This window comes from Vipera berus (genome assembly GCF_964194415.1).
Source record: "Vipera berus genome assembly, chromosome: 15".
In the NCBI taxonomy this organism is placed as follows: Eukaryota; Metazoa; Chordata; class Lepidosauria; order Squamata; family Viperidae; genus Vipera; species Vipera berus.
This window is the reverse complement of record NC_138218.1, coordinates 1,206,776-1,231,229: the sequence shown is the minus strand read 5'-3', so window position 1 is coordinate 1,231,229 and position 24,454 is coordinate 1,206,776. Positions and strand designations below refer to the sequence as shown.

Here is a 24,454-nt window from a genome sequence, read left to right as displayed (position 1 = left end):
CACAGATATGGCGGGTGTGGTCCACGCACTGCAAACTTGGGAAGGTGACCAAGTTCTGAGACCAATAGATCTGTGGATCATGCGCCCGGAGCCACGCCAGTCCCAAGACCACGGGGAAGTGCAGATCCGAAGTGATGTAGAACTGGATGGCCTCCACATGGGAACTGATGGCCATACACACGGGTTGCGTGGCGGCCGTAATAGGCCCCGACAGGAGCACTCGACCATCAATAGTCTCCACTAGCATGGGCGGATCCACCGGACACTGGGGAACAGCCCATTTGGCCACAAAGGCCGAGTCCATAAAGTTAGTGGTAGCCCCAGAGTCAATTAAGGCATGGACCGGAATCCCCTCTGGCTTGCCAGGAAGGATCAGACGTGCCTCCAAAATCAAATGCCGTGGAGGTTCACAGGCACCGTCGGAACGGCGTCGCTCGGCGTGGTCGTTGTGGGTCGCCCGATCTATCACACCGTCTAGATCGGGCTCGGGCCGTTTCCCGACAGCAAAGCAGGGGACTTTCTCGGGGCAGGCTTGGTCACTGACGCCCGCTGACGCTTCTTCGGGCAAGAAGCGGCCAAATGTCCAGGGTCCCCACAGTAAAAACACAACCCCCCCGATCGTCGTCTGTCCATTTCCATCACCGAGAGACGGGACCTGGCGGCACCCAGCTCCATTGGCTCCTCCCTCTGGACTGGGGGCTCACGCTCAACAGGAGCGGCAGGGGTCTGTGGGGTGGCACGGCGACTCTTTCGCTGCTGCAGCCGGGCATCGATCCGCAGACAAAGATGGATCAGCCCATTCAGGTCTGAGGGAATGTCCACGCGGGCCAGCTCATCCAACATCTCCTCCGACAAGCCATCCTGGAAGGCATCCACGAGCGCAGCCTCATTCCAGGCGGAATCCTGGCTAAGCAGCCGGAAATCGCTGATATAGGCCTGTAGGGGGCGCTGACCCTGCCTCAAAGCTTTCAGGCGTCGGGTGGCGGTCTGCGCCTTAATTGGGTCCTCGTACATGAGGCGCATATGGTCACAAAACCCCCCAAAGTTATCCAACAAAGGGCTAGGCTGTGCCAGCAGAGGCGTGCCCCAACGAGCTGCATCCCCCGACAGAAGGCTCAACACGAATCCCACCTTATCTCGGTCAGTGGGGAAATCAGCTGCTCTCAAGCTGATAAAGAGCTGACATTGTCCCAGGAAGGCAGGAAACAGTTCTGGATTGCCAGCAAATTTATCCGGCATAGCTATCTGACATTTCCTCCTGGGTGGGGGTGCGGCATGTACCTGAGCTTGCAGTTGAGCCACCTGAGCTGCCAACAAAGTGAGTTGCTGGGTGAGCTGAGCATTCTCGGCACGAAGCTGCTCCATCGTAGTAATAAGGGGTGGGAGGCTGAAAGCAAACTGTTCTGAACCAGCCAACTACCGGCCTTGTAATAAGGCAAACCCCTATTCAAACAGTAGAGACTGGAGAGCGTCCAAGGCTGAAAAGCGTCTGCCAAGATTTATTAGTCAATTAACAGAACAAGAAACAAAAACACTGGAACTTGAATCCTCAAGCGGAAGGGTTGCTTTCAGCAACCAGCCCTTCCCCAAACACTCCTTTTATTCAGAGTTCAGGGCGTGGCCTCCCTCTGCCTCCTCCCGAGGAGACCCGCAGCCTTTCTCTGCTTGGTCCTGCTCGACTGCCTCCTGCGTCGGGCGTCCTTGAACAGGGCCAGCTGTGGGTCATCATCCTCCGCACTATCGGGCTCACGCAGCTGAGAAGAGGGCCCCGGCTGGGAGCTCTGCCAAGCCTGCAAGCCATCATCAGCCGGTTCATCTCCCACACACTCCTCCTCCCCCTCATCTGAGTCATCCGATACATCTGAGCCGGCTGCCGGGCCCACAGGCTGGCCCTGAGTCACAACACATGCAGAGTGATAGGTTAAGGTATCTCCAAGCAAGATCCTACCCCATAGTTCGTCCAGCCAGTGTGGGACAGCCAATCCCCAGGTGTTAGGTCCATCAGGGGAAAAGGGGAGATAACATCGGCCCGTCTCCGGTTCACACAGCGATGGTCGGGCGGCTCTTCACACGTTCCTCCGAGAGCATAGAAATAAACCAGGCACAGAGGTTACATTCCTTATTCCCTCCCTTGTTCTAACTGACAGTTTAGGGAGAGAAAGTTCAGAGAGAAATGTAACGCAGGACAGCAAAATGTTAGGCCCTTCAAGGTCAGCACTCTCCTTTCACATAAATACAACAGATCAAATAAGTGCCCGGGCTTTTAGTCTGATTGTTGTTGGTGCCACCAGATCTGAAGGGAATGGTCCTCAGGTTGGATGTGGGAATAACTAGGTCAGATGGCTGGCAGACAAGTCAAGCAAACAAACAAAAAATACATAAATAAACCTGAAGGTGCTCCTTTCCTGGCTCAGGTGTGGAAACGGTGGTCAGGAGAGCAGGTGCAGATGTAGAAGGCAGAGAAGGCATTCTTTGCAATTCTTTCTACCCGCTGCTGAATCCACCAATCAGTTGGATTTTATAGCACCTGGCTGTATGTTTTGTGTTTTCAGTGTTTACATTTTGGGAGTTGTTTTAAGTTAGTAAGTGTAAACTTTAACATGAATCTTTTCACTGGGCCCATAAAGTGTCCATCATTCCCTTAGGACATCCACTTTATGGACTCAGTGAAAAGAAAATTTTGCTCTAGGGAGGGAGCCATGCCTGGTTTCGCTCTCGGTCCCACTTGGTGTTTCCCAAATTCCTCCCTTAGTCCCCGGGAGCAACAAATGGAGGCAAATGAATTGCAAGGAATGCTCCTCTTTTGGGACCTCCTCAGAAATCTCTGCAGGCTGTGTGGCCCAGTGGTGTCCTCATGGCCTCCCATCCTTGCCTTCCCCTTTCCCAGGCCTCTTGTGGCAGTTGCGCCCGAGTGACGTGGAGGTGGAGCTCTTGGCTCACACCCGTAACGTGGTCAGCTGGGAGCTGGAGAAAGAGACGGGCCTTCACACGGGCTGGATCCAAAATGGAGGACTCTTCATTGCTTCCAACAAGCCAAGACTGGATGAGTACAAGAGGCTCATGTCAGTAAGTACGAAGCCGCCAGCCTCTGCTTGTGTTGGCATCATCTCTCTGGTCCTTTCTGGAGATCTTTCTCAGCAGCAGCCTTTTCCTTGCATGTTGGCCTTCCTTAAACCCTCTGCGTGGCTTTGCCCTTCTGCCCATGTGCTTCTTTCTGACTCTTACCAGCTCTGTGCTTTTCGCCTTTGTGTCCCTCTTAAAATAGGTTTTGGAGAGCAGATGAATGCGCTCTCTGAGGTTCAGGCCACCAGTTCACCTCTGAACTCTATGGAATGCATATCTTGGTCATGGGGATTTGGAGAAAGTAATAGGATTCAGATCCCCTGGGCTAACTAGGAGGGTCCCACTTCTGAAGGCACACAGGCTCGGTAAGGGGTGAGGTAGGGCTGGCTTATGTAAGAGGGACCAGAACTGTGCTTACCGAAAGGGAATAGTGCAATTCCAATAATTTTTTCTAGTACGTATCAGACTTACTAGGCAAAAAGTCCAAGAATCAACTCCACAGTAAGGCTAAAACTCTGGCAAACTAGTTTGTGATGTGCTAATGTACTCCCCCAACCCTTCTTAAGGAGAAATTTCCTGACAGCGGGAACAATTAACCAGTGAACAGCTTCCCTCCAGAAGTTGTGGGTGCTCCATCACTGGAGGTTTTTAAGAAGAAACTGGACATCCGTTTGTCCAGAATGGTATAGGATTTCCTCTGGTGGGATTCAATTACCTGAACATCTAGTTCTTTGTGTGGATGAAGGCCTGGGCCTCTGAGGCCTAGAAAGAACTTCCAGAAGTGACACCCATGCACTTCCTGTGGCTGTTCTAGGCCTGGGAGGACTCCTCCAGGCCTCCGAGGCCTAGAACGGACTTATTATTTATTTATTTATTTATTGATGGGATTTATATCCCGCCCTATCTCCTGAAGGACTCAGGGCGGCTCACAATAAAACATATAATAAGTGCATAAATCAAGATAAATGAAATTGAGAACATCAGTGCAATAAAAAATTAGAGAATTTAAAAATGAATTAAAAATACTAAATATAAATTAATTAAGATGCCTGTCAGTCTAGGTCAGCTTGGTGGAACAGGTGTGTTTTGAGGCCGCGGCGAAAGGATTGGAGGTTTTGGGCTATCCGAAGCTCAGGGGGGAGCTGATTCCATAGGGTTGGTGCTCCCACAGAGAAGGCCCTCCCCCTGGGGGTCGCCAGCCGACATTGCCTAGCTGACGGTACCCTGAGGAGGCCTTCTCTGTGTGAGCGTACTGGACGATGGGAATTTGTTCCCGGCAGCAGATGGTCCTGCAAGTATCCCGGACCTAAGCCATGTAGGGCTTTAAAGGTAAGTACCAGCACCTTAAATCTCACCCGGAGGGCAACTGGTAGCCAATGCAGCTCCCGCAGGAGGGGTGTAATATGGGAGTATCGGGAAGCTCCCATCACAACCCGCGCAGCTGCATTCTGCACCAGCTGAAGCCTCCGGGTGGTCTTTAAGGGCAGCCCCATGTAGAGAGCATTACAGTAATCAATACGGGAGGTAACGAGTGCGTGGGTGACTGTACGTAGGGCATCTCGGTCCAAAAAGGGGCGTAATTGGTATATAAGACGAATCTGGGCAAATGCCCCCCTAGCCACGGTTCCCATGTGATCTTCAAAACTGAGTCGTGAATCTAGGAGGACGCCCAGATTGCGTGCTTTATCAATGGGAGGTAACATCTCTCCTCCTATAGTCAGAGATGGAACTTCCGGAAGTGACATCCACACACTTCTGGTGGGCCGTCCTAGGTCTGAGAGACCTCCTCCAAGCCTCCCAGGCCTAGAACAAACTTCCAGAAGCAGCATGGGTTCAGCTGGTTCTCTGAACTCAAACAAAATTTAGCTACTGGTTGTACTGAACCAGTGCGAACTGGCTGAATCCCACCACTGGATCTCCTGCTTGTGCAGGAGGTTGGACAGGAAGACCTCCAAGGTCCCTTTCAACTCTGTTGGTTTGACTGTTTTTGAATAGCGTTGGGATGTTCTGGACTTAAAACCTGTTTGAGCCCCTTTTGCCTAGGGAAGAGTTCCTTTGTGTCTCATATTGAGGTCACCTGGTTACTCTCTGTGGTGTGTCTGGCCATCAGATTCTGGATCCTTTTGCAAGAGCTGGCTGAGATGTTCCCAGAGCATCTTGCTTTGTCAGGGCCCACTTCAAAACCTCATCCTAAGAAAGCAGAATTCGTGGAAGCAGTTTCTTCCAAAAGGAACTTTTATTAGGAGAAGCTGATAGCAGGCATAATAGACAGGATCTGAGGGTTTCCCGCTCAGATCAACAGGTTAAAAGTGTCCCAAGCCAACCCCACCCCATAGTTCATCCAGTCAGTTCAAATAGGCCAATCCCCAGGTGTTAAGTCTGTTGTGGGAAAGAGGAGATAACTCCAGGCTGTCTCAGGGCTGCAGCGATGTTTTGTCGGCTCTTCGCGCCTTCCCTTGCAAACGCAGAGATAAACCATTTGCCAGAGGCACATTCCTTTCTTCTCCCCCCCTAGCTGACATCAAGGGGAGAGATAGTTCACAGAGGAAGTATGCGGAAGCAGCAAAGTGTTACAATGTAGCGATAGAGGAAACCAAGGCAATAACCTGCAATGCTTTCCCCCCTTCCCCTCCAGGAGTATGGCAGAACCCAGAAATGAAAAGAGAATAGAGTTTGAATTAAAGGAAGAAAAGAGATCCCTTCTGACATGCTTACTCTGTCCAGTGCTGACTCCTCTACAAATAGGCCCAGCTGACGTGCCATCAGATTTGTGCTTAGATTGCCTTGAGTCTTCGGAGAAGGGCGGGATATAAATGGGATTAAAATAAAAAAATAAAATAATTCTGCATCCAATTTTTCCAGCAGCAGGGTCCCATCCAGCTCATCTTTCATTGATGGATAGCCAGGCACATTTGGAAGTTCCTACAGGAAGGAGCCAATATGTAGCCTGTGATTCCAGGATGGCCTGATCCCCTGTGCCCCGTGTGTCAACTGGCTTCTTTGCCTGGCAGGAAATTCCAGTGTTTGCTTCTGAGGAGTGTAGATACACCCCCCCCCCCATTTCTCTTCTCTTTCTGGGAAAGGAGCTATTGCCAGCTTGGTTGACCTGCTTGGCACCTCTTGCAGCTTGCAGCTCCCTTGCCATTCTCAGCCAGGACAGGCCATCTCTGAGTCAGCTGGGATGGGAGATGGCAACCCCAGAGAGGAGTTGATGCTGCCCCATTTTTACCAAGGCCTTCCCTCCTGGCTGGGAAACTTTGCCTGCAGCCAGTAATAGACCATCCAGCTGTGCACCACTGAAGCAGACGTTATCCCGAAGGGCTTTCAGGGTTGCCTGCCCTGGGCTGGGCAAGGCCTCTGTAGCTTTCCTATGAGGGTTCTTTGATCATTCCCTTTGGAAATTCTGGCTCTTCTTTTGCAGCTGGGCAAAGTTTTTGGCATCGAATCGCACGTCCTGTCTCCGGCGGAAACCAAAGAGCTGTACCCCTTGATGAATGTGGATGACCTCTACGGCACCCTCTATGTCCCGGAGGATGGCACAATGGATCCTGCGGGGACCTGCACCTGCCTCGCTCGGGCAGCCAGCAACCGAGGAGCTCTGGTAGGATCCTTGAGCTATTTAAAAGATTTAAATGGCCATAGAGAAAGAGTGGAGATAAAGCCACTTGCCTGATACTGGTCAGATCGCCTGAGTTCCTTAAGGAGAGAATCGAGCATGATGATACGAGAAGGTCCTCTTCTGCCCTTTTGCAAACTGACCTCATTGGGGGGACATCCCTGGGGGGGCTCTCAAGCATAACTAAACTACGTGTCAAGTTTCCGACATATGGGCTTTTCAAGTGACTCTGAGGCATCGTTTACCTTAAAAGTCCTTTATTCAGCCTAATACACCGGCAAATGCTTGCTCGAAGGAAGCTGGAATCTGAAATCTCTGCCCCTTGCACAATATATTAAAACACAATTCTCCACCTTTCTAATTCTGTCATTAATCATATTCTCCAATTAATTTAAAGAATCAGTTTCCCTTCCGTTAGAAAACCCGCCAAGGCCTTATCTTCTTTAGTTTCAGATGGCCTTGAAGGTACAATCCTCCTCTTCCCCCCTCCCAACCTTAATCCATCTCTTAAAGCAATACACAAGAAATGGCTACTTCTTCATCTCTTGTCAAGCAAGAACATTCGATGTTAGCAGCGTTGACACTCCGAGCTCCTGCAGGTGTAGCCTTTCTAGGAAGAACCTGGGAGTGCTGAAGGGGACCTTATTTGGGCAGCAAAACATTTGGAGAAGGGGCAGATGGCAGCAATGACAGACAGCCACCCCCCTCCCCCTGTGGTTGTTCCGTTTTCTCCAACATGAGCCGGGCAGACAGAGCTTGGGCTAGCCACCCATGAAGTTGAACAAGCAGTGATGGCTGTTATTGCCCAAGGACAGAAATGAGTGTGGTGGCGGGGGGGGGATTTCATTGTTGCCCTTCCAGGTGATTCACGTGTTCTGCAAAGTCTGGCTTCACAGATCCCCATGCCCCTCCCCCCCAGGTCCTCTCCACCTGTCTTCTGAATTTCTGCTTCTTGCCCCTTCTGCACCTTTTGGGAAGATCTGCTTTTCCCCTGCAGAACAATACAGATCCTTTGCATAGTCCTTGACTTATGACCATAATTGAGTCCAGAAATATGGTTATGCTGGTCGTTAAGTGGCTCACCATGAGACCATGCCCAGTTTTATGACCTTTTTGCAGTGGTTACTAAGCAAATGTTAGGGTCGTTAAGTAAGCATATTGTACCAATGAGCGATTTTTAGTGGAAACTAAGTAAAACACTGGTTTTCAGTAAAAAAAAAGGCATTTGTGGGCAAGTGACCCTTTGGGCCACTTGCCAACAACCCTAAATGCATTTTTTTATATTTTTTATGTATATATTTTTGTATACTGTGTTCTTATTGCTTGTAAGCCACCTAGACTTGCTGGGGCTTCCCTCCAAAAGTTGTGGGTGTCTCACCCCTGGAGGTTTTCAAGAAGAGATTGGACAGCCATTTGACCAGGATGGCATTGTCAACAATCCGACTAGCGGACACAGCGAAAGAATTCCTCAAGGCAATTGAGTCCCATGAGGTAAAATCTTATTGGATACACCATCTCGGAACTGAAGAAGCCAAACCATCTCGGAACTGAAGAAGCCAAACCAGCTCTGAGTTTTCCCATGCAAAAGCTTCCTTATTTAAAGAACAAATTCTCCTGGCCCCCGCCCATCTAGTGCGGGGGCCACATTCACATTGTCCAATTGTAATATTTCTTTTTGTTATGGGAGCAGTTTACTTCTCTATCGAGCAACTGCGCTAATGACCCTGGTGTTCTTGCAGACTCTCACGGTTGGTGAACAGCTTCTTGGAATTTCGTTTCCTCCCTGCACATTTTACTCCTCCCCCCTTCTCTGTGGCAAGTTGATTAGCGATAGAAGCCACAGGCATCATAGCGATTCAGTCTTGACAGGTGTTGGACTGAAGGAGCTCCAGGGTCCCTTCCTATGATCCTATGTTCTACCATGATATTTATCCAGATTTAGAAAACTAAATCCTCCGTCATTAAGTGATAATAGCATTTTCTATAAAGATGCTCTCAGAATCAAAGAACACCATAGAAATTTTCTAAAAATTTATTTTCTGAAAATATTTTCCAGTATATGAACTGGAATTCCTCTCAAATTCCTCTAAATTAATCTGGGAATAATATTCATTTTGAAACCGTTCACTTTTCCTCAAGGGGTTTTATGACTCAGATCACTATCTCAAGAAACCTCTCTATTTTATTTATATTACATATTACTGAGTTATCTCTTTTGGTGTATATAACATATCTAAATATTTAATGGTTTCAATACAAATATGGACTTGATATTCTTTAAATGAATGAGTAACCCAAATTTCACCCACTGGCATTTATTTTTTTGCACCAGTGCCGAGAGATTAGTATGAGGTTTAGAAATAAACCAAAGAATGATGTCTGTCAATAAAGCCACTTGTGTTCAACTGACCTGAACAGTTCATTGGGACAAGGTGATTCCAAACAGGGGTTCTTGGCTGTGCCAGGTCAGGGGTGCTCCTCACCTTTCCCCATCAAGGCTGAGGCATCTCTTGTGCCCTTTCAGCCCTTGGACCTCCTCAGTAAGCCTGGGTGCTCTGGGAGATCTGCAACCACCCAGCATCCACGTGGGCGCAATCTGGTCCAAGGCCCTGCCGCACATGCAGTCCAAGCTGCCACAAATCCTGTGCCAGATCTTTGGGGGAAAACCCAGATTCCCTCTCAACCATGCAGGGATCATCACTGAATAGGCACCACCTGGTTACTTGTTTTGAAATTGACTCAAGATAAGGCGAGCAGGACTGTTTATGGCTCTTCTTTATGGTTGTTTTTCTAGATCATTGAAAACTGCCCCGTGACTGGCATTGAAGTCAGAACGGATGACTTTGGGGTCCCACGGGTGGCAGCTGTGCTGACGAAAGAAGGAGCCATCCAGACGCCCTGTGTGGTGAACTGCTGTGGTAAGGAAGGCACCCAGTTGGCTCCCCCGAAAGGAGGGCTGGGACTTCTGTGGTCGTCTGAATGCAACTTTAACCAGCTTAGAACTGGGATAGGTTGGGCTCCAGGTCAGAAGAAGGTAATGGGAAAAGGAGTTCCTAGATATAGCTGCACATCTCACAGAAAAGTGATGTGTGGCAGAACAATTGTAAATCCAAAATATTAAAAAAGTAGTTTAAAAACCCAACAATAATATTAATAGCAAGACAGTGGAAAAAGACTGATGCTAAACACAATGAAGCCATCTTTGTAGGTCACCATCTTTGTCACATTTTGAGAGTCTTCTGGAAGGATATCAAAGACAGGGCCAATCTCACCTGGTCGGAGGGCATGTTCTACAGAGAGGTGCCATGGCAGAAAAGATCCGTCTCCTGTGTGCCATCAATGAAATTCTTTTGCAGTCAGGACTCACAACACGTCTTCTCTGCCAGACCTCATGGGGGATGGGCAGAAGTAATTGGTGAAGATGGCCCCACAAATAATCTGGCTCTATGAAGGCCAAAACCAGCCCCTTGAATTGGACCTAGGCACAGCCAGTGCAACTTGCAGAACAACAACAAAATGTGTGACATTTCAGAGCTTGCCCCACTGCATTTTGCAGCTGAAGCTTCCAGACACTCTTCAAACAGTCTTCCAAAACTTGAGGGGCTGCCACAAAGAAAAGGGGGGTCAACTCTGAGTTCCTTATCAAAAAATGTGAGAACTTTTGGATTTCTGCATGGAAGCCTGGATCTGTGAAGAACCAGGTAGAATCTGTGGTGGAGACTGAGCTAATCACTGTTGTCTTTAGATTTGTACAACATGAAAAAGGAGAGAAAGAAGATTCACAGTTGTTTGGTGAAGATGGCAAGATGCCAAGAAGTTGTAAAGAACATACCGAAAATAAGACCTATCCTAATTTTGGGGGATGGGTATAATATAAGCCCTACCCCATAAATAAGCCCTAGTTAGGACCTCACCCACTTGGTCCCACCCCTCTGCCACAAGGGGACAGAAGAACACGTCTTGCGCTGCTGCCGCCACAACGAGGTGAGGCAGGTGGGGGTGGAGCTGCCCCATGTGCCCCACACCCGCTTGCTTCAGGGACCCCCTCCCCCCCAGCCAGGCCATTCTTTGCTCTGCGACTTTCCCTTTCACTCCCCTCCCTAGCCAGACTGCCATGCTAGAGAGGATGGGCAGGATAGGCCCAGTCCCCCTCTGCCATTTCAGAGCCAGGGGGGAGTGACGCAAAAGGTTCCACTGCTTCTGTGTGCCGCTGGAGGGGCTTTCTTCACGCTTTGCCCCACAGATCGCCAACTCTCCCATGGCTTGGGCCATGACTGGGCAGCGCAAGCCTCCCCTGCCACCTCCCTCCGCCAGCCCTGGAGAGAACGGAGGACGGGGAGGGGAGCAGCTCCATGCAGCGATGCAGAGCAGAGAAGAGCACTTGCTTGCCGCCCTGCATCGCCCCATGTCTCCCTTCTCCATTCTGGAAATGGCAGCCCCATTTTCTGCCCTTTCTCCCCCGTGGAGTTTGGCGCACCGCTGCCCAGCTCTCTCTTCCTGAAAGCATTTCTTCGCTAACCTGCTCTCCAGCTCTGTTGCGTGTCTCTCCTGCCGCAGGGAAACGGAAGTTTGTGGGACTAAACCTTCCGAACTTCTAGCGGAAAAAAAAAGATCTTGTGAAGTTGGAACGTCTGACTGAACCGCTTCCCTCCCCATTCTCCATTCTCCCCAGTGGTGGTGACGGAGGGTTGGCGGAGGCAGGCGGTGGGGAGGCTTGCGCCGCCCAGTCACATCCCAAGCCACGGAGAGTTGGTGGAGGAGAAGAAGGCGGCTGCTGCTGCCAGGCAGGTGATCTGTGGGGCGAAGTGCAAAGAAATCCCCTCCAGCGGCACACAGTGGCAGCACAGCCTTGCCGTCACTCCCCCCTGGCTCTGAAATGGCGGAGGGGGACTGGGCCTACCCTGCTCATCCTCCGTAGCATGGCAGTCTGGTTCAGGAGGGGAGTGAAAAGGAAGGTCGCTGAGCAAGAAATGGCCTGGCTGGGGGCGGCCCCTGAAGTAAGCAGGTGCAGGGTGTGTGGGGCACCTCCCCCCTCCCTCACCAGCCTTGCCTCATTGTGAGAGCAGCAGCATGATGTGCCACGTGGTCTCCTGCTGGACGGGGCTGTTGGTGCCGCCACCACGAGGCAAAGCAGGTGTCACAAAAAATATAAGACATCCCCGAAAATAAGGCCTAATGCCTCTTTTGGAGGCAAAAATAATATAAGACCGGGTCTTATTTTGTGAAAAACAGGGTTGGAAGGGCCCTTGGAGGTCTTCACACCCTGGACAAATGGCTGTCCAGTCTCTTCTTGAAAACCCCCAGTGATGGAGCACCCACCACTTCTAAGGCAAGCCATTCCACTGATTAATGGCTCTCACTGACAGGAAATTTCTCCGTAGTTTTAGGTTGGATCTCTCTTTAATAATCTTTCACCTGCTACTTCTTGTCTTGTCCTCAGGTCCTTTGGAGAATAGGTCAACCCCGTTTTTTCTCTGACAGCCCCTCAAGTACTGGAAGATTGCTATCATGTCACCTCTAGCGCTTCTCTTGGTTAGAGTAGACAGATCCAGTTCCTGCAACTGTTCATTGTATGCTTTAACCTCCACCCTCCTGGTCACCTTTGTTCTCTTTTCTCTGTTCTCTTTGTACAGTCTCAGCGTCTTTTTTGTGCTGTGACCAGAACTGGATGTGTGTTATTCGCGGCGGGTTCCAGTAAGAAGGAGGACAGCAGGCTTAAAGTTCAAACAGCTCTTTTTATTTGCCTCACAGGAACGAACAACAAGGGGACAATCTCCCCCTTATATAGGGATGTCAGCAAGAGGCTAGCCAATCCCTGTCTTAGAATACTTCCCGCCATTTCAGCTCCTTCCAATCCACGCGGACCATGTGTGCAGCTGTCAAACTCAGCTGTCAACTGTAGCTGGTTAAACAGTATTGATAATCACATATAATACATCCCTTCCCCCCCATAAGTAACCATTTAACTTATTTACATTATAATGGCTGTGTGTAGATGTTCATTTGGCCTACCCCTGGGGTTTCAGCCAAACATAGTCTCGTAGGTATGCAGGCGGCTTTCTTTCTCGGTTGGAGCATCGGAGAGGTTGGTACGACGCTTCCTCCCTGGGGAGGGAGATAGTCTCTGCTGGCTCGGCTGCCGGGCTTGCCGGGGTGCTTGGCGTTTTTTCGGGGTCTGGGCGGCTCCTGTTCCTTTCGGGCGGTGTTGATTCTGCGGTGTTGGGGGTGATGTAAATGGGGTCTGCTGCGACTGGATCTGCCGCCGGTTCAGGGTTGCTCAGTCCTCGTTTTCTAAGCTGGTTGAGGTGTCTCCTCATTTGTCGGCCCCCTTACCCCTCAACCAAATAAGAAATTGGTCCCGTGCGCAGAATAACTGTCCCAGGCAGCCATTTGTCCCCTTGGCCAAAATTCCTAGCCCAGATAAGATCACCTGGGTTAAATTGTCATGGTAGGGGTGGTAGCTCGGGTGCAGTAGTTACCCTGTCGGGGTGGAATCTGTCCAGCTTGGTTGTTAGTCGACGCCCCCAGCGTAATTCTGCCAGGCTTTTGCCAGTAGTTGTGCAGGGGGGTGAGTGCTGTGCGAGCAGGAATTGTGCAAGCCGCTGGTGCCAGTCTCCTGAGATGATCCGCCGCAAAGAGTCTTTGGTGGTCCGTACCATAATTTCTGCCAGGCCATTAGTCGCTGGCCGGAAGGGAGCCGTGGTGACATGCTTAATTAAGTTGGATTTTCTGAAGATCTGGAAAGTAGCAGAAGTGAATTGCGGGCCATTGTCAGATACTATAACGTCTGGGAGACCGTGCGTAGCGAAGAGCCCCCTAAGCACTTGTATTGTGCTGGCTGAGGTGAGAGTCCTAATGGGGACAACCTCTAGCCACCTGGAATAGCTGTCCACTACTATGAGGAACAGCTGTCCTTGGAAGGGTCCGGCATAATCTATATGGATTCTTGCCCAGGGTCTCTGCGAGGGCTCCCACTTGTGCAGTGGTGCATGGGGGGGTCCTGGTCTGGATTGCTGGCATGGGTAACAGCCTGCAACATAATTCTCAATGTCCCTGTCTATACCCACCATAAATAGCTTCTGGCCAAGGCTTTCATTTTAACTATGCCAGGATGACCTTCATGTAATGTTAAGAGAGTTTTGGTTCTAAATTTTTCGGGAATTACTACCCTGCTTCCCCATCCCTGGTGTGTTGAAAGTTCAGTCCTTCTATTGTAAAATGCTTGGAAATCGGTGCCTGGGCAGTGGTTTTGCCAGCCCGAAGTTACCCATGCTAAGACTCTGCTCAGAATTTTTTCAGAGGCTGTAGCTGATGCTATGTCTTTAACCTGAAGAGGGCAATCTGGTAAGTCGTTGATGGCTAGGATTTGTCCCCCCGGAGCGGGGTCTGGGTCGTAATCAAGAATGGGAAGCCTACTTAACTCGTCTGCGTGACACATTTCCCTACCCGGTTTGTGTATTAATTTGAAGGTATAAGCTGACAGGAAAGTGGACCAGCGTAGGACTCTCGGGGACAGGATCTGGGGGGTTTGCTTGTCAACTATAAAAAGTCCTAATAGAGGCTTGTGGTCTGTGAAAATCGTAAATTCTCGACCATATAAATAATCATGAAATTTTTTAACCCCAGCGACAATAGCGAGTGCTTCCTTGTCGATCTGGGCGTAATTTCTCTCTGCTTTAGTTAGGGTTCTGGAATAGAATGCTATGGGTTTCTGGTTTCCCCCCTCCTCTAAATGGCTGAGTACGGCGCCAACCCCATATGGTGAGGCATCGCACGCTAAGCATAGGGGCTTATGCTCATTGTAATGGGTTATTGTTGAATTACTGGACAGTAATTCTTTTAGTTCCTTGAAGCACGCTTCATGGAAAGAGGTCCATTGCCACGGTGTGTTTTTATCTAACAGTCTGTGCAAGGGCTCTGCTTTGGCTGCTTTGTGATGAAGGAATGAATGATAAAAATTTAAGAGCCCTAAAAAGGCTTGCAATTCCGCTTTGTTCTGGGGTGCTGGTGCTTGTTTAATTGCCCTAACCTTTGATTCAGTGGGGTGAATTCCCTGAGCATCTATGTGAAATCCAAGAAACTCTGTGGATTTCACTTCGATGGAGCACTTTTCTTTTTTTAATTTTAACCCTGCGGCTCGGAATCTGTCTAAAACGGTTTCCAATCGTCCTGCTAGTTCTGCCTCGTTTTCCCCGGCTATTAAGATGTCGTCGAAATACGGGCACACCCCCGGGATGGCTTTCAGGGTGCGCTCCATGATTTCTTGAAAAATCCCTGGTGCGACTGAAATGCCAAATTGAAGTCTGTGAACTTTGAATGCCCCGCGGTGGGTAACTATTGTCTGCGCATCTGTGGTCTCGCTGGTGACGGAGTTGCAAGTAAGCATGCACGAGATCCAGCTTACAGAAGATGGCGCCGGACTGAATGGCCGAGAGGACATGCTTTACCGCAGGAACAGGGTAAGCATGGGGGTTCAGGGCCCGGTTCAGGGTGGATTTATAATCAACCATTAGGTTTAAGGGGGGTGACAATAGGGGTCTCCCAAGTTCCTCCCTCTACAGGTTCCAATACCCCTAGTTTAGTTAGGCGTTCCAGTTCGTCCTCGATTTTCTTTTTGAGGGCGAATGGAACCCTTCGGGCTTTAATGCGGATGGGCAGGACTTGGGGTTTGAGTTTAAGGGATATCAGGGGCCCTTGGTATTTACCTAATGTGCCATCGAAGACGTCTGCAAACTTTTTGCAGACGGATGCGAGGCATTGGGGCTGGCTTTTGGGCCTAGTGTTGTGGACTCCTCCTATCCAAATTCCTAGGGCCTGGAACCAATTTAGGCCAATTAGGCTAGCCCCACTGCCCCGGGCCACCAGGACTTGTAGGGGTCCCTGGAAATTTTTATATTGCACATATAGTGTGGCGATTTCGTTAATTTTTATCGGGGCCTGCTGAAAATCCGCCAGCTGCATGGAGGTCGGCTTAAGCACAATTCTCCTTTTGCTGAGTCCCCGAATTTTTTGAAAGGTGTTCATCGAAATTATTGAGACGGAGGACCCAGAGTCCACTTCCATCTCACATGGAATACCTTGTAATTGGACCTTGATTCTAATTTTGGGCCTTAGTAGGTGGTGGATTTTTAACCGGTTATCTGGTTTCCCCAGCCAATTTGTGGTTTGCACTAAGGGCTTTGGGGGCTCTGCGTCCCGGGAGGGGAATTTGGTTCTACCTGGCAGAGAGGAGTCCAGGTCATTGATGTTGGCACGGTTCTTGCTGCGGCAGACGGTACGGATGTGGCCCGTTTCCCCGCATTCGTGGCACCGGGCGTTCCTGAATTTGCAGGATGCCCGTGGGTGAGATGCCCCGCAGCTTGCACATCGTTGTCCTGAGCTTGGCGTGCGGGGAGTTGGTGGCTTGTTAGGGCCCCGTCTATCGAATCGTTGTGTCTGTTGCTTTGTATTTTGTTGTTGGAGTATATTGATTTCATTGTCGGCTGCCGTGATTTCTTCATCGCTGTCAGTGTGCAGGCAGTGATGTACAGAATTGTTGGCCCCATTGGTAGGGCATTCTTGATGCTCATCGCGGGTGGCCTCGTAAGCTTGGATCTCGCTGAGTACCTCAGCGAGGCTTAAGGTTGGCTTAGCGACTATCTTCCTCTGGAGTCTCCTGTCCGAGAGTCCGAGGATGATCTGGTCCCGGATCCTGTCTTCTAGGTCCGGGAAGTGGCACCAGCGTGCGGCGTGTCGGACGGCTGCAATGAAATCTTTGGCCGCTTCATCGGGCCTCTGAGTGCGTTGGGTGAATCGGAGACGCCAGTAGAGCTCTGACCGGGTCAGCACGAAATGCTTATTCAGCTTGTCCGTTAGTTCGGCATATGGCACGGCACGGTCAGGATTGCAGAGGCCAGCCGTGACATCGTACACGGGTGTGCCGCTGAGGCAAAGTAGGGCCGCAGCTTTCATGCGGTCATCTGTTATTCTGTTGAACAGCAGGTACCCTTCGACTTGACCCAGGTGTGTCTCCCATCGTTCTGGGTATTTTAGGTCAAACTCTTTGATTTGACCGACTGCTGCCATGCTGTCCCGGTCTTAACTGCTTCACGATAGTACGGGAATTAACTTCCCTTAGTGACTTCGCTCGGTGACTAGTCAGCTCGTGACTTCGCTCTATTGTCGTGAAGCAGCACCACCTTCGTCGCCAGTTGTTTTATTCCCGGCGGGTTCCAGTAAGAAGGAGGACAGCAGGCTTAAAGTTCAAACAGCTCTTTTTATTTGCCTCACAGGAACGAACAACAAGGGGACAATCTCCCCCTTATATAGGGATGTCAGCAAGAGGCTAGCCAATCCGTCTTAGAATACTTCCTGCCATTTCAGCTCCTTCCAATCCGCGCGGACCGTGTGTGCAGCTGTCAAACTCAGCTGTCAACTGTAGCCGCGTGTGGAGCTGTCAACGAAAACCGTGTGTGCGGCTGTCAGCTGTCAAACAGGGCTGACTCGCGAATCTTTGTTAAACAGTATTGATAATCACATATAATACAGGATGCATTACTGTATTCCAAGTGTGGTCTTAGCAGTGCAGCCTGGCCACCTGTTCTGTCCGGGCAATTTTTTTCTTCCCTGAGGCTTTTCAGTGGAGCAACCCTTTTCTCAAGTCCCTTTATTTTCCCTTCCAATTAGGAGTTGAGTTTCTACCTGCAGCAGGTGTAAAAACCTTGATTTGCTCCCCTTGTTTACTGCCTGGGTGTTGATGTGGCAGGACAGAGAGAGGGCTCTCTTCAGCTTCCATCCCATGGCCTAGTCAGCAGAGGAGAGAAGATGGCTGGCTTGACCTAAGTACTTTTTTCTGCAAGGGTTACCCGGCCAAGTTCGTTCTCTGGCTTCCCCTTCCCTGCTTCCTCTTCAAAGCCAAGCCCCCCCCCCCGACCTTTCGATGATGGCAGTTGTTTTCCTTCTCCACAGGTGTGTGGGCCCAAGCCCTGGGGGAAATGGCTGGCGTCCAGGTGCCCCTGGTGGCCATGCACCATGCCTATGTGGTGACAGAGAAGATCGAGGGGATCCAGGTCAGTCTGGCGGGAGGGGGGACTCTCGGGGGAGCTTCTGTCCTGGTGGGCAGATACAAATGTTAGTAGCCAGAGGTGCTGTGAGTGATTCGGGTGTCTTCCCTTGATCCTACGCATCTTTGCCTAGTGGGAGAGCACACCCTTCGTCACACTCATTGCACATGCAGCTCAGAGGGTCCCCCCTCCTTCTCAGTGTAGGATTGCCATCTCTCCCTGAACTATAAATGTGACTCCATGATGGGGGACAAAAGAGAATTTTCCTGCCTATTCATCTGGCTTCCTGTCTGCTTCCCGCTATTGACTGGGCAGGAAGAAGTTTTCGTACTTAACCTTGCTTGCAGCAATACTTTTTTTCAAATGTAACACATACCGTAGCTTTAACGTTTACCCAGAAATTTGGAAGCATAGAAAATCAGAAAGTATTCTACGAAAACTCTGTGAAATCCAGTTTCTATGAAACTGGATGCAGTATTCCAGGTGTGGTCTTATTAAAATTTTATAAAGCACTACTAATTCTTCATGTGATCTTGACTCTGTTGAAATGGCATAGGGTCTCCTGCCTGAGCAGGGGATTGGACTAGAAGACCTGCAAGATCCCTTCCAACTCTTAAGATTCTGTATTCTGAGACCCTTACGTCTTTTTATTCCACGCTCTTTTATCATTTGGGTTGTTTTCCTCTGGACACACTTCAGTTTCTCAGCATCAAACCCTAAAATGATGTGGTATAAGCAACATAGAAGACAGAGGTTTGATGATTGCTCTTGATTTCGATGTTTTACTTCAGCCAAAGGTCAACTTTACCTTTTTTCAACTTGTAATCCACCAAGACATCCAGATGCTTTTCATGTGCTCTGTTCCCCAGCAGGGTCTCCCAATCCTCTTCTGGATTTTTTCCATCTAATTGAAGGATGGGGGGAATAGAAGACAATGGCAGATTCAGGAGGATTCCAGCCAGCTAGAACAATGGCAGATGGCAGATAGGATTAACGTCCAGGGACAATGCAAACACCTGCATGGGGTGAGGAAAACCAATGTCTTGAATCACACTGAAGGTGGACAAAAAGGGGCAATGGCTCTCCTAACTGGCATCTTTAGAAATACAGCCTCAGAATCAAGAGAGCTCCTCCTCCTCCTGAACCAGGGACGTAGTACTAAGCATCACAGAATTACAAAAGGCAATAAAATGAAAACACTTCACAGTTTTGGATATGAAATCACTGTTCAAAAAACAAAAATAATCACAAGATATTTAATGCAGGGAAAAATGACTCTTGCAGAAAGAATCTGACTATCAGCTCACTCATCAAAATATACTGGCCTGCTTCTGACAGGATATCTATGAAGAATTGTATCAAAATGACTGTTCAATTATGGCAAGAAATTAAAAAAAACATGGAAAGGTGGAGGTATCTAAAGCCGTCTTGGGTAGAATTAGTCGCATTATCTAAATGAATGTATTGCCCTGGATAAATGAGGGGTCCACGGTGCTCTGAGCTTCGTTGTTTTCTTGCAGCAGCTTCAGTAACCAAACTAGGTAACACCGTCATGTTGGATAATGTCTTCAAGGAAACCATCAAGCTCAGAGACATTTCAGCCCTGAGCTCTGTCCATACTGAGATAAATTTTACCATTGGCTCCAAAAGGTGCCAATCAAAATCTCAGAAAGAGTCATAAGAAAGGCAGAAACAACAAGAAGCACTCAGCAAATTCTTATGGAATGGGAAAAGACTCAGTTAAAGATTCCAAAGAGAGAGGTGGTCTTGTCTTTCCAAACTTTAAATTGCACGATAAAGCAAGTTGCTGGTCATGGAGAACAGAGTGCATAAAATTCCCAAAGAGCATGGAAAAACTGGAAGGAGCTGGCTTAGCCAATGGACCTCACAGGTGGATTAAAAGGACATATTACTAGACAACGTTTGATAGGTCAACAATTTCATCTTTAGCTTCTCCTATAAATGCTTTCCCTGCTGGAGATAATTACAGAAAGAACAATGTAATTACATATGGAGACATGGTTCATTCAGAGTCAGTGAATAGATTAAATAGATTAATATTCTGAGGACCAGAATATACCATGGTTGTTGTATTGACAAATTACTGGAAGGATACAATCATTCATTAAGACTGAAAAAAGGACATTAAGACAAAATGACAGAATTTGAAATGTTTGCACAAAACCAATACCATTTATTAGGGCACATATATTTACTCAGATATGATGCAGAGATTTTTTAAGTATATAAAATAGATGAAAAATAAAAAATAGTACAACAATGGGAACATTTGTGAACAAAATCTATAAAATTTACTTTAAGCTACAACTTAAAAGAAAATTGGTGTAAAATGTTTTGGAGATGGTGTGCAACTCAATGATATCAAGATAGATAGGAACATTTTACCACATTGGGTACACATGTAAAAACAACATATTATACAGCATGCAAAATATGCAGCTTAGTTTCTAAGGGTGCCTAAATTTTTGTTAATATTATGAATTAGCACAAAAGCAAAAAGAGGGACTTAGAAGAGCTTCTTCCCCTCTTACTTTTTTCTTTTTAGTCAGTTGTCAGATTTGCTTTATTTTTCTTCAACGTGCACCAGTAATAAGTAGGGATATCGTTAATTAACACAGAAACCCTTGTTGGCATCAAAATAATTTTCATCCATATAATAGTTATATGGATGAAAAAGCAAAATAATCTTATGTCTATTAACATTGGCATTTTAAATCATTAATATTGATATGCCTTTTTCTGTGTTCAGTGATCTAAGTTATCAGAATATTAGTGTATACTGTGCAAACACCAATATTAAAATACAGAATGTATAATGCATGTTTCAGAAGAATATAGTAAGAATATTTGAAAAAATTCTTAGAGGAAACAGTTTTGAAGAGGCATGATGGCCCTGAAGAGGGTTGCCTGCGGGAGATCCAGACTCTGCCACTAGAGGGCCCTCCAAGGCTGCTCAAGGGTCTCCACAAAAGGGTGGGGAGGGCGGAGATGGGCGAGCATCCCAGACCCTGCAGAGCTTCAGCTTGTAGCCTCAGAGGATGGGCAGGGCACCCACCTGGGACTGGGAGAGCCTCCCCTGGGGAAGCTCTGCAAGGCCCACAGCCCAACTTCCAGACTTGGAGGATTACGTGAAGGAGTTTCCCTTGAATGAGGACTGTGTTCAGTGCAAGAAAAACCCAATGCACAGGAACACAATAGGTGGTACCTGGTTCAATAGTAGTAACTGTGAGCGGGACCTCAATCACTTAAATATCAGCCAGAATGTGCTGTAGCCACAAAAAAGCCAATGCAGTCCTAGGCTGCATTAACCGAGGGATCGGATAAAGATCATGCCAAGTGCTTTATGCTGCGCTGGTAAGACCACACTTGAAATACTGCATTCAGTTTTCGTTGCTGCAATATAGATTCTGGAAAGAGTGCAGAGAAGAGCATCAAAGATAATAAAGGGGCTGGAGACTAAAATATACGAAGAACAGTTGCAGGAATTGGGTATGTCTACTAGGGATGACGTGATAGCAGTGTTCTAATATTTGAGGAGCTGCCACAAAGAAGAGCGGGGTGGGGGTGGGGTGTCAACCTATTTTCCAAAGCACCAGAAGGCAGGAGAAGAAGCAACAGATGGACACGTATCAAGGCGAGAACAAACCTACAACTAAGGAGGAATTTCCTGACAGTAAGAACAATTAACCAGTGGCATGGCTTGCCTCCAGAGGTTGTGGGTGCTCCAACACTGGAGACTTTTAAGATGAGATTGGATAGCCATTTATCTGAAATGGTGTAGAGTTTCCTGCTTGAGCAGGGGGTTGGACTAGAAGACCTCCAAGGTCTCTTCCAACTCTGTTATTCAGTAATCTATTGTTCTTGTCCATTCTCATCCATCAGGGCTCACCTCCTGCCGGCAACCTCAGGTAGATGCATCCTAAAGCATCCTCCATCACCCCTGGCAGCACCCGTGAGGGATAAAAGTTGGCACGATTGGCCTTCCTCATTACCTGAGGTTGCATCGCCAAGGCAGGACTCACTTGGGCTGCTGTTTAAACTCACCAGTCCTAATTTGGGAGCTGCGCATTCCTTGGAGATATGCAGGAAAGCAATAATCTTGCCCAGTGCTGAAAAAAGGGGGACCCAGAAAGGTTCTCAGCTGAAGCTCAGGAGTGAATGCCAACCTGGAGGCTCTGGAGGGCTCTGTAACGCCTTTCCCTGCCTGGCCCTTCAGGGTTGCCCTGTAGCTCCCAGACTGCCCAGGTGGAAGGGACAGGATCCTGGCAGCCACCCTGAGGAGAGAGGGGCTCTCTCGGTGGTCCCAGAGGAGGGGATCCTCTTGGCCTTAGGATCAGCTGGTCTTCAGCAGGGGATCCTTTGGAAGGCAGCAGCAGCAGCAGCAGCATTGGTGCTTGAAGAGAGAGGCCCGGGACCCTTTGCCCTTCTTTCCCAGCCATTCCGGAGGGGAGGACAGAGAGGAAGGAGCCCCAGCGTGCTCCTCCCTCAGTGGAAGCCACAGGATGGGAGACTGCAGGCAAAACTCCAAAGGTATCCTCCGCGTGGCCTGAGATTAGTGGGTCTCTCGGTCTGCAGCCGGCAAGGGGCCCGCCCTTCACCTCCTTGGCTCTCTTGGTGTGAGGTGGGACCGGAGGCAGCCGAGAGAGCTCCCCTCCCAGTGAAAATGCTGACCCGGAGCCTTTTTGAGGCTGACAAGTGATTTTCTCTGGGTATTTTTAGAACATGCCGAATGTTCGAGACCACGATGCCTCCGTTTATTTGCGTCTCCAAGGTGATGCCCTTTCTGTGGGTGGCTATGAGTCAAACCCCGTCTTCTGTGAGGAGGTGAGTTGTGTTTGTAAGGAATCACAAGGAGGAAGTGCTAATGATGCAGAAGCTGGGTGGGGGTCTGTGTTGGTGGGGCTGGGTGCTAAGCCAGGTGTTCAGGAGGAGATTTTGAGGCACGTAAAAAAAATCACATCCGCAAAGACATTCCAGATTTACCCCTTGGTTTCGAAAGCTTCGCTCCCTGGCAAGCAGAGGAGAGGATGCTGGGGAAGGGGAGGGTCTCACTGGGCAGTTGCTGTGTGCAGCCCTCGGCCCTCTTTGCCTCTCACGTTGGCTTTTTATTTATTAATTTGCAGTATATACAATTACAACAGCAACAGCACTTAGAGACGTCCTCGGACAAGCGCTGGCTCTTCGGCTTTGAAACGGAGATGAGCACCGGCCCCTAGAGTCGGAAACGACTTTACCTTTTTACCTCATAGTGCTTTACAGCCTTCTCTAAGCGGTTTACAGAGCATATTGACCCCAACAATCTGGGTCCCCATTTTACCGACCTCAGAAGGATGGAAGGCTGAGTCAACCTTTAATTCTAACAATGTTAGAATTAAAATTTCAAAATTATACTCTTTTAGAGGGAGGCAAAAATAATTAAGCCCTGTTAAAAATCAAAAGGCAAAGGGAGGGCTTTCAGGGGGCTAACAAGCCCCAAGGCCACCTGCTCGTCTGCCCACACCAAGCAAGGCCGCAGAGCCAGGCTGTCACCCCTTTCCTGAAGACTAGCAGAGGGGGTGGTCCAGCTCACCTCCGGGGGGGGGGATATTCCACAAGATGGAGATAATGGCAGAGAAGGCTCTCTCCCTGGACCTCCTGCCTGACCACGTGGAATGGGCTGATGTAGTGGGAGGAAGCCGGTTCCATGGTAGAGCTTTATAGGTAATAACCAGCACCTGGAATTGGACCCTCAAACAGACCGGCACCCAGTGCAGCTCATACAAGAGGTGCTACATGTGCCTTCTTTAGATGCCAAAAATTGCTCTCCTGCCCCCCTTTTTTACCAGCTGAAACTTCTGGATACTTTTTAAGGGAAGCCCCATGTAGAGCATGTTGCAGTAGTCCAAATGGGAGAAGGCCAGAGCAGGAGTGACCGGACAGGCCTTTTTATCCAGGAAAGGGGGTAACTGGCACACAAGGCAGATGCTTTGCTCCTCTACTTCCTCCTCTTCCCCCAAAGGTTTGGAAGAGCTCAGGTTGGGGAACATGGGATGGATTGGACCTGGGGACAGAGAGCCACATTTCTAGTAGCCAGTGTCCCGTCTATCGTGCGTATCAGGGTGGCTCCCTGTGTGTTCCTGTTATATGCCAGATAGAATATGGGTTGCACAACAACCCACCTTTGCTTGCAGGCCTGGCCCACCTTTCCTGCCCCCCTTCCTCGAGGTGAAGAGCAGTCTTGGCCCCCGGCCTGCCATTCGGTGGGAATCAAGTGCTGTGACGTGGCACTGATTTGCAGAAGATGCAGGATGGCCAGATGGCTTCTTGCATGAATATTAATGGTGAACGGTTGATTTAATCACAGATTAGCAGGCCATTGCTTTATCTGACTGATCAGAGAGGCCAGGTTTAAGCAGGGAAGCAGAGGCTCAAGGGTCCTTTTCTTTCCTGAAGCTCCGGGCTGATGCCTGAGGGCAAAGGCTCCCTTTGAGGGCAAACTCTTCTGACCAGGGCAAACTCTTCTGACCAGGGCAAAGGCAAAGCAAATGAGGGCAGCTGCATTTGTTGCTCTCTGTGCAGAGCCTTTTCCCAATCCAGGAAACGCACCTCGATTCCAAGGTTCTGGGTCTCCAATGAGTCTGGGAGAATGGTGGACATTCAGGATACTAGGAAGAGCTGACCTGGGGCCACACTTGGAATATTATTGCGTCCAGGTCTGGTGACCATGATGCTG

General features: G+C 49.1%; 1 protein-coding gene across 2 annotated transcripts in view; it reads left to right on the top strand.

The window, feature by feature from the left end:
• Nucleotides 1-24,454, top strand: part of SARDH (sarcosine dehydrogenase) — an 82,045-nt gene that overhangs the window by 14,088 nt on the left and 43,503 nt on the right. For both annotated transcript variants that reach the window (XM_081339930.1, XM_081339929.1), the window contains 5 exons: nt 2,888-3,066; nt 6,485-6,664; nt 9,474-9,597; nt 17,627-17,727; nt 22,462-22,566. In XM_081339930.1, coding sequence (XP_081196056.1) covers nt 2,888-3,066; nt 6,485-6,664; nt 9,474-9,597; nt 17,627-17,727; nt 22,462-22,566 — 689 coding nt within the window. The remainder of the gene's footprint in view (nt 1-2,887; nt 3,067-6,484; nt 6,665-9,473; nt 9,598-17,626; nt 17,728-22,461; nt 22,567-24,454) is intronic.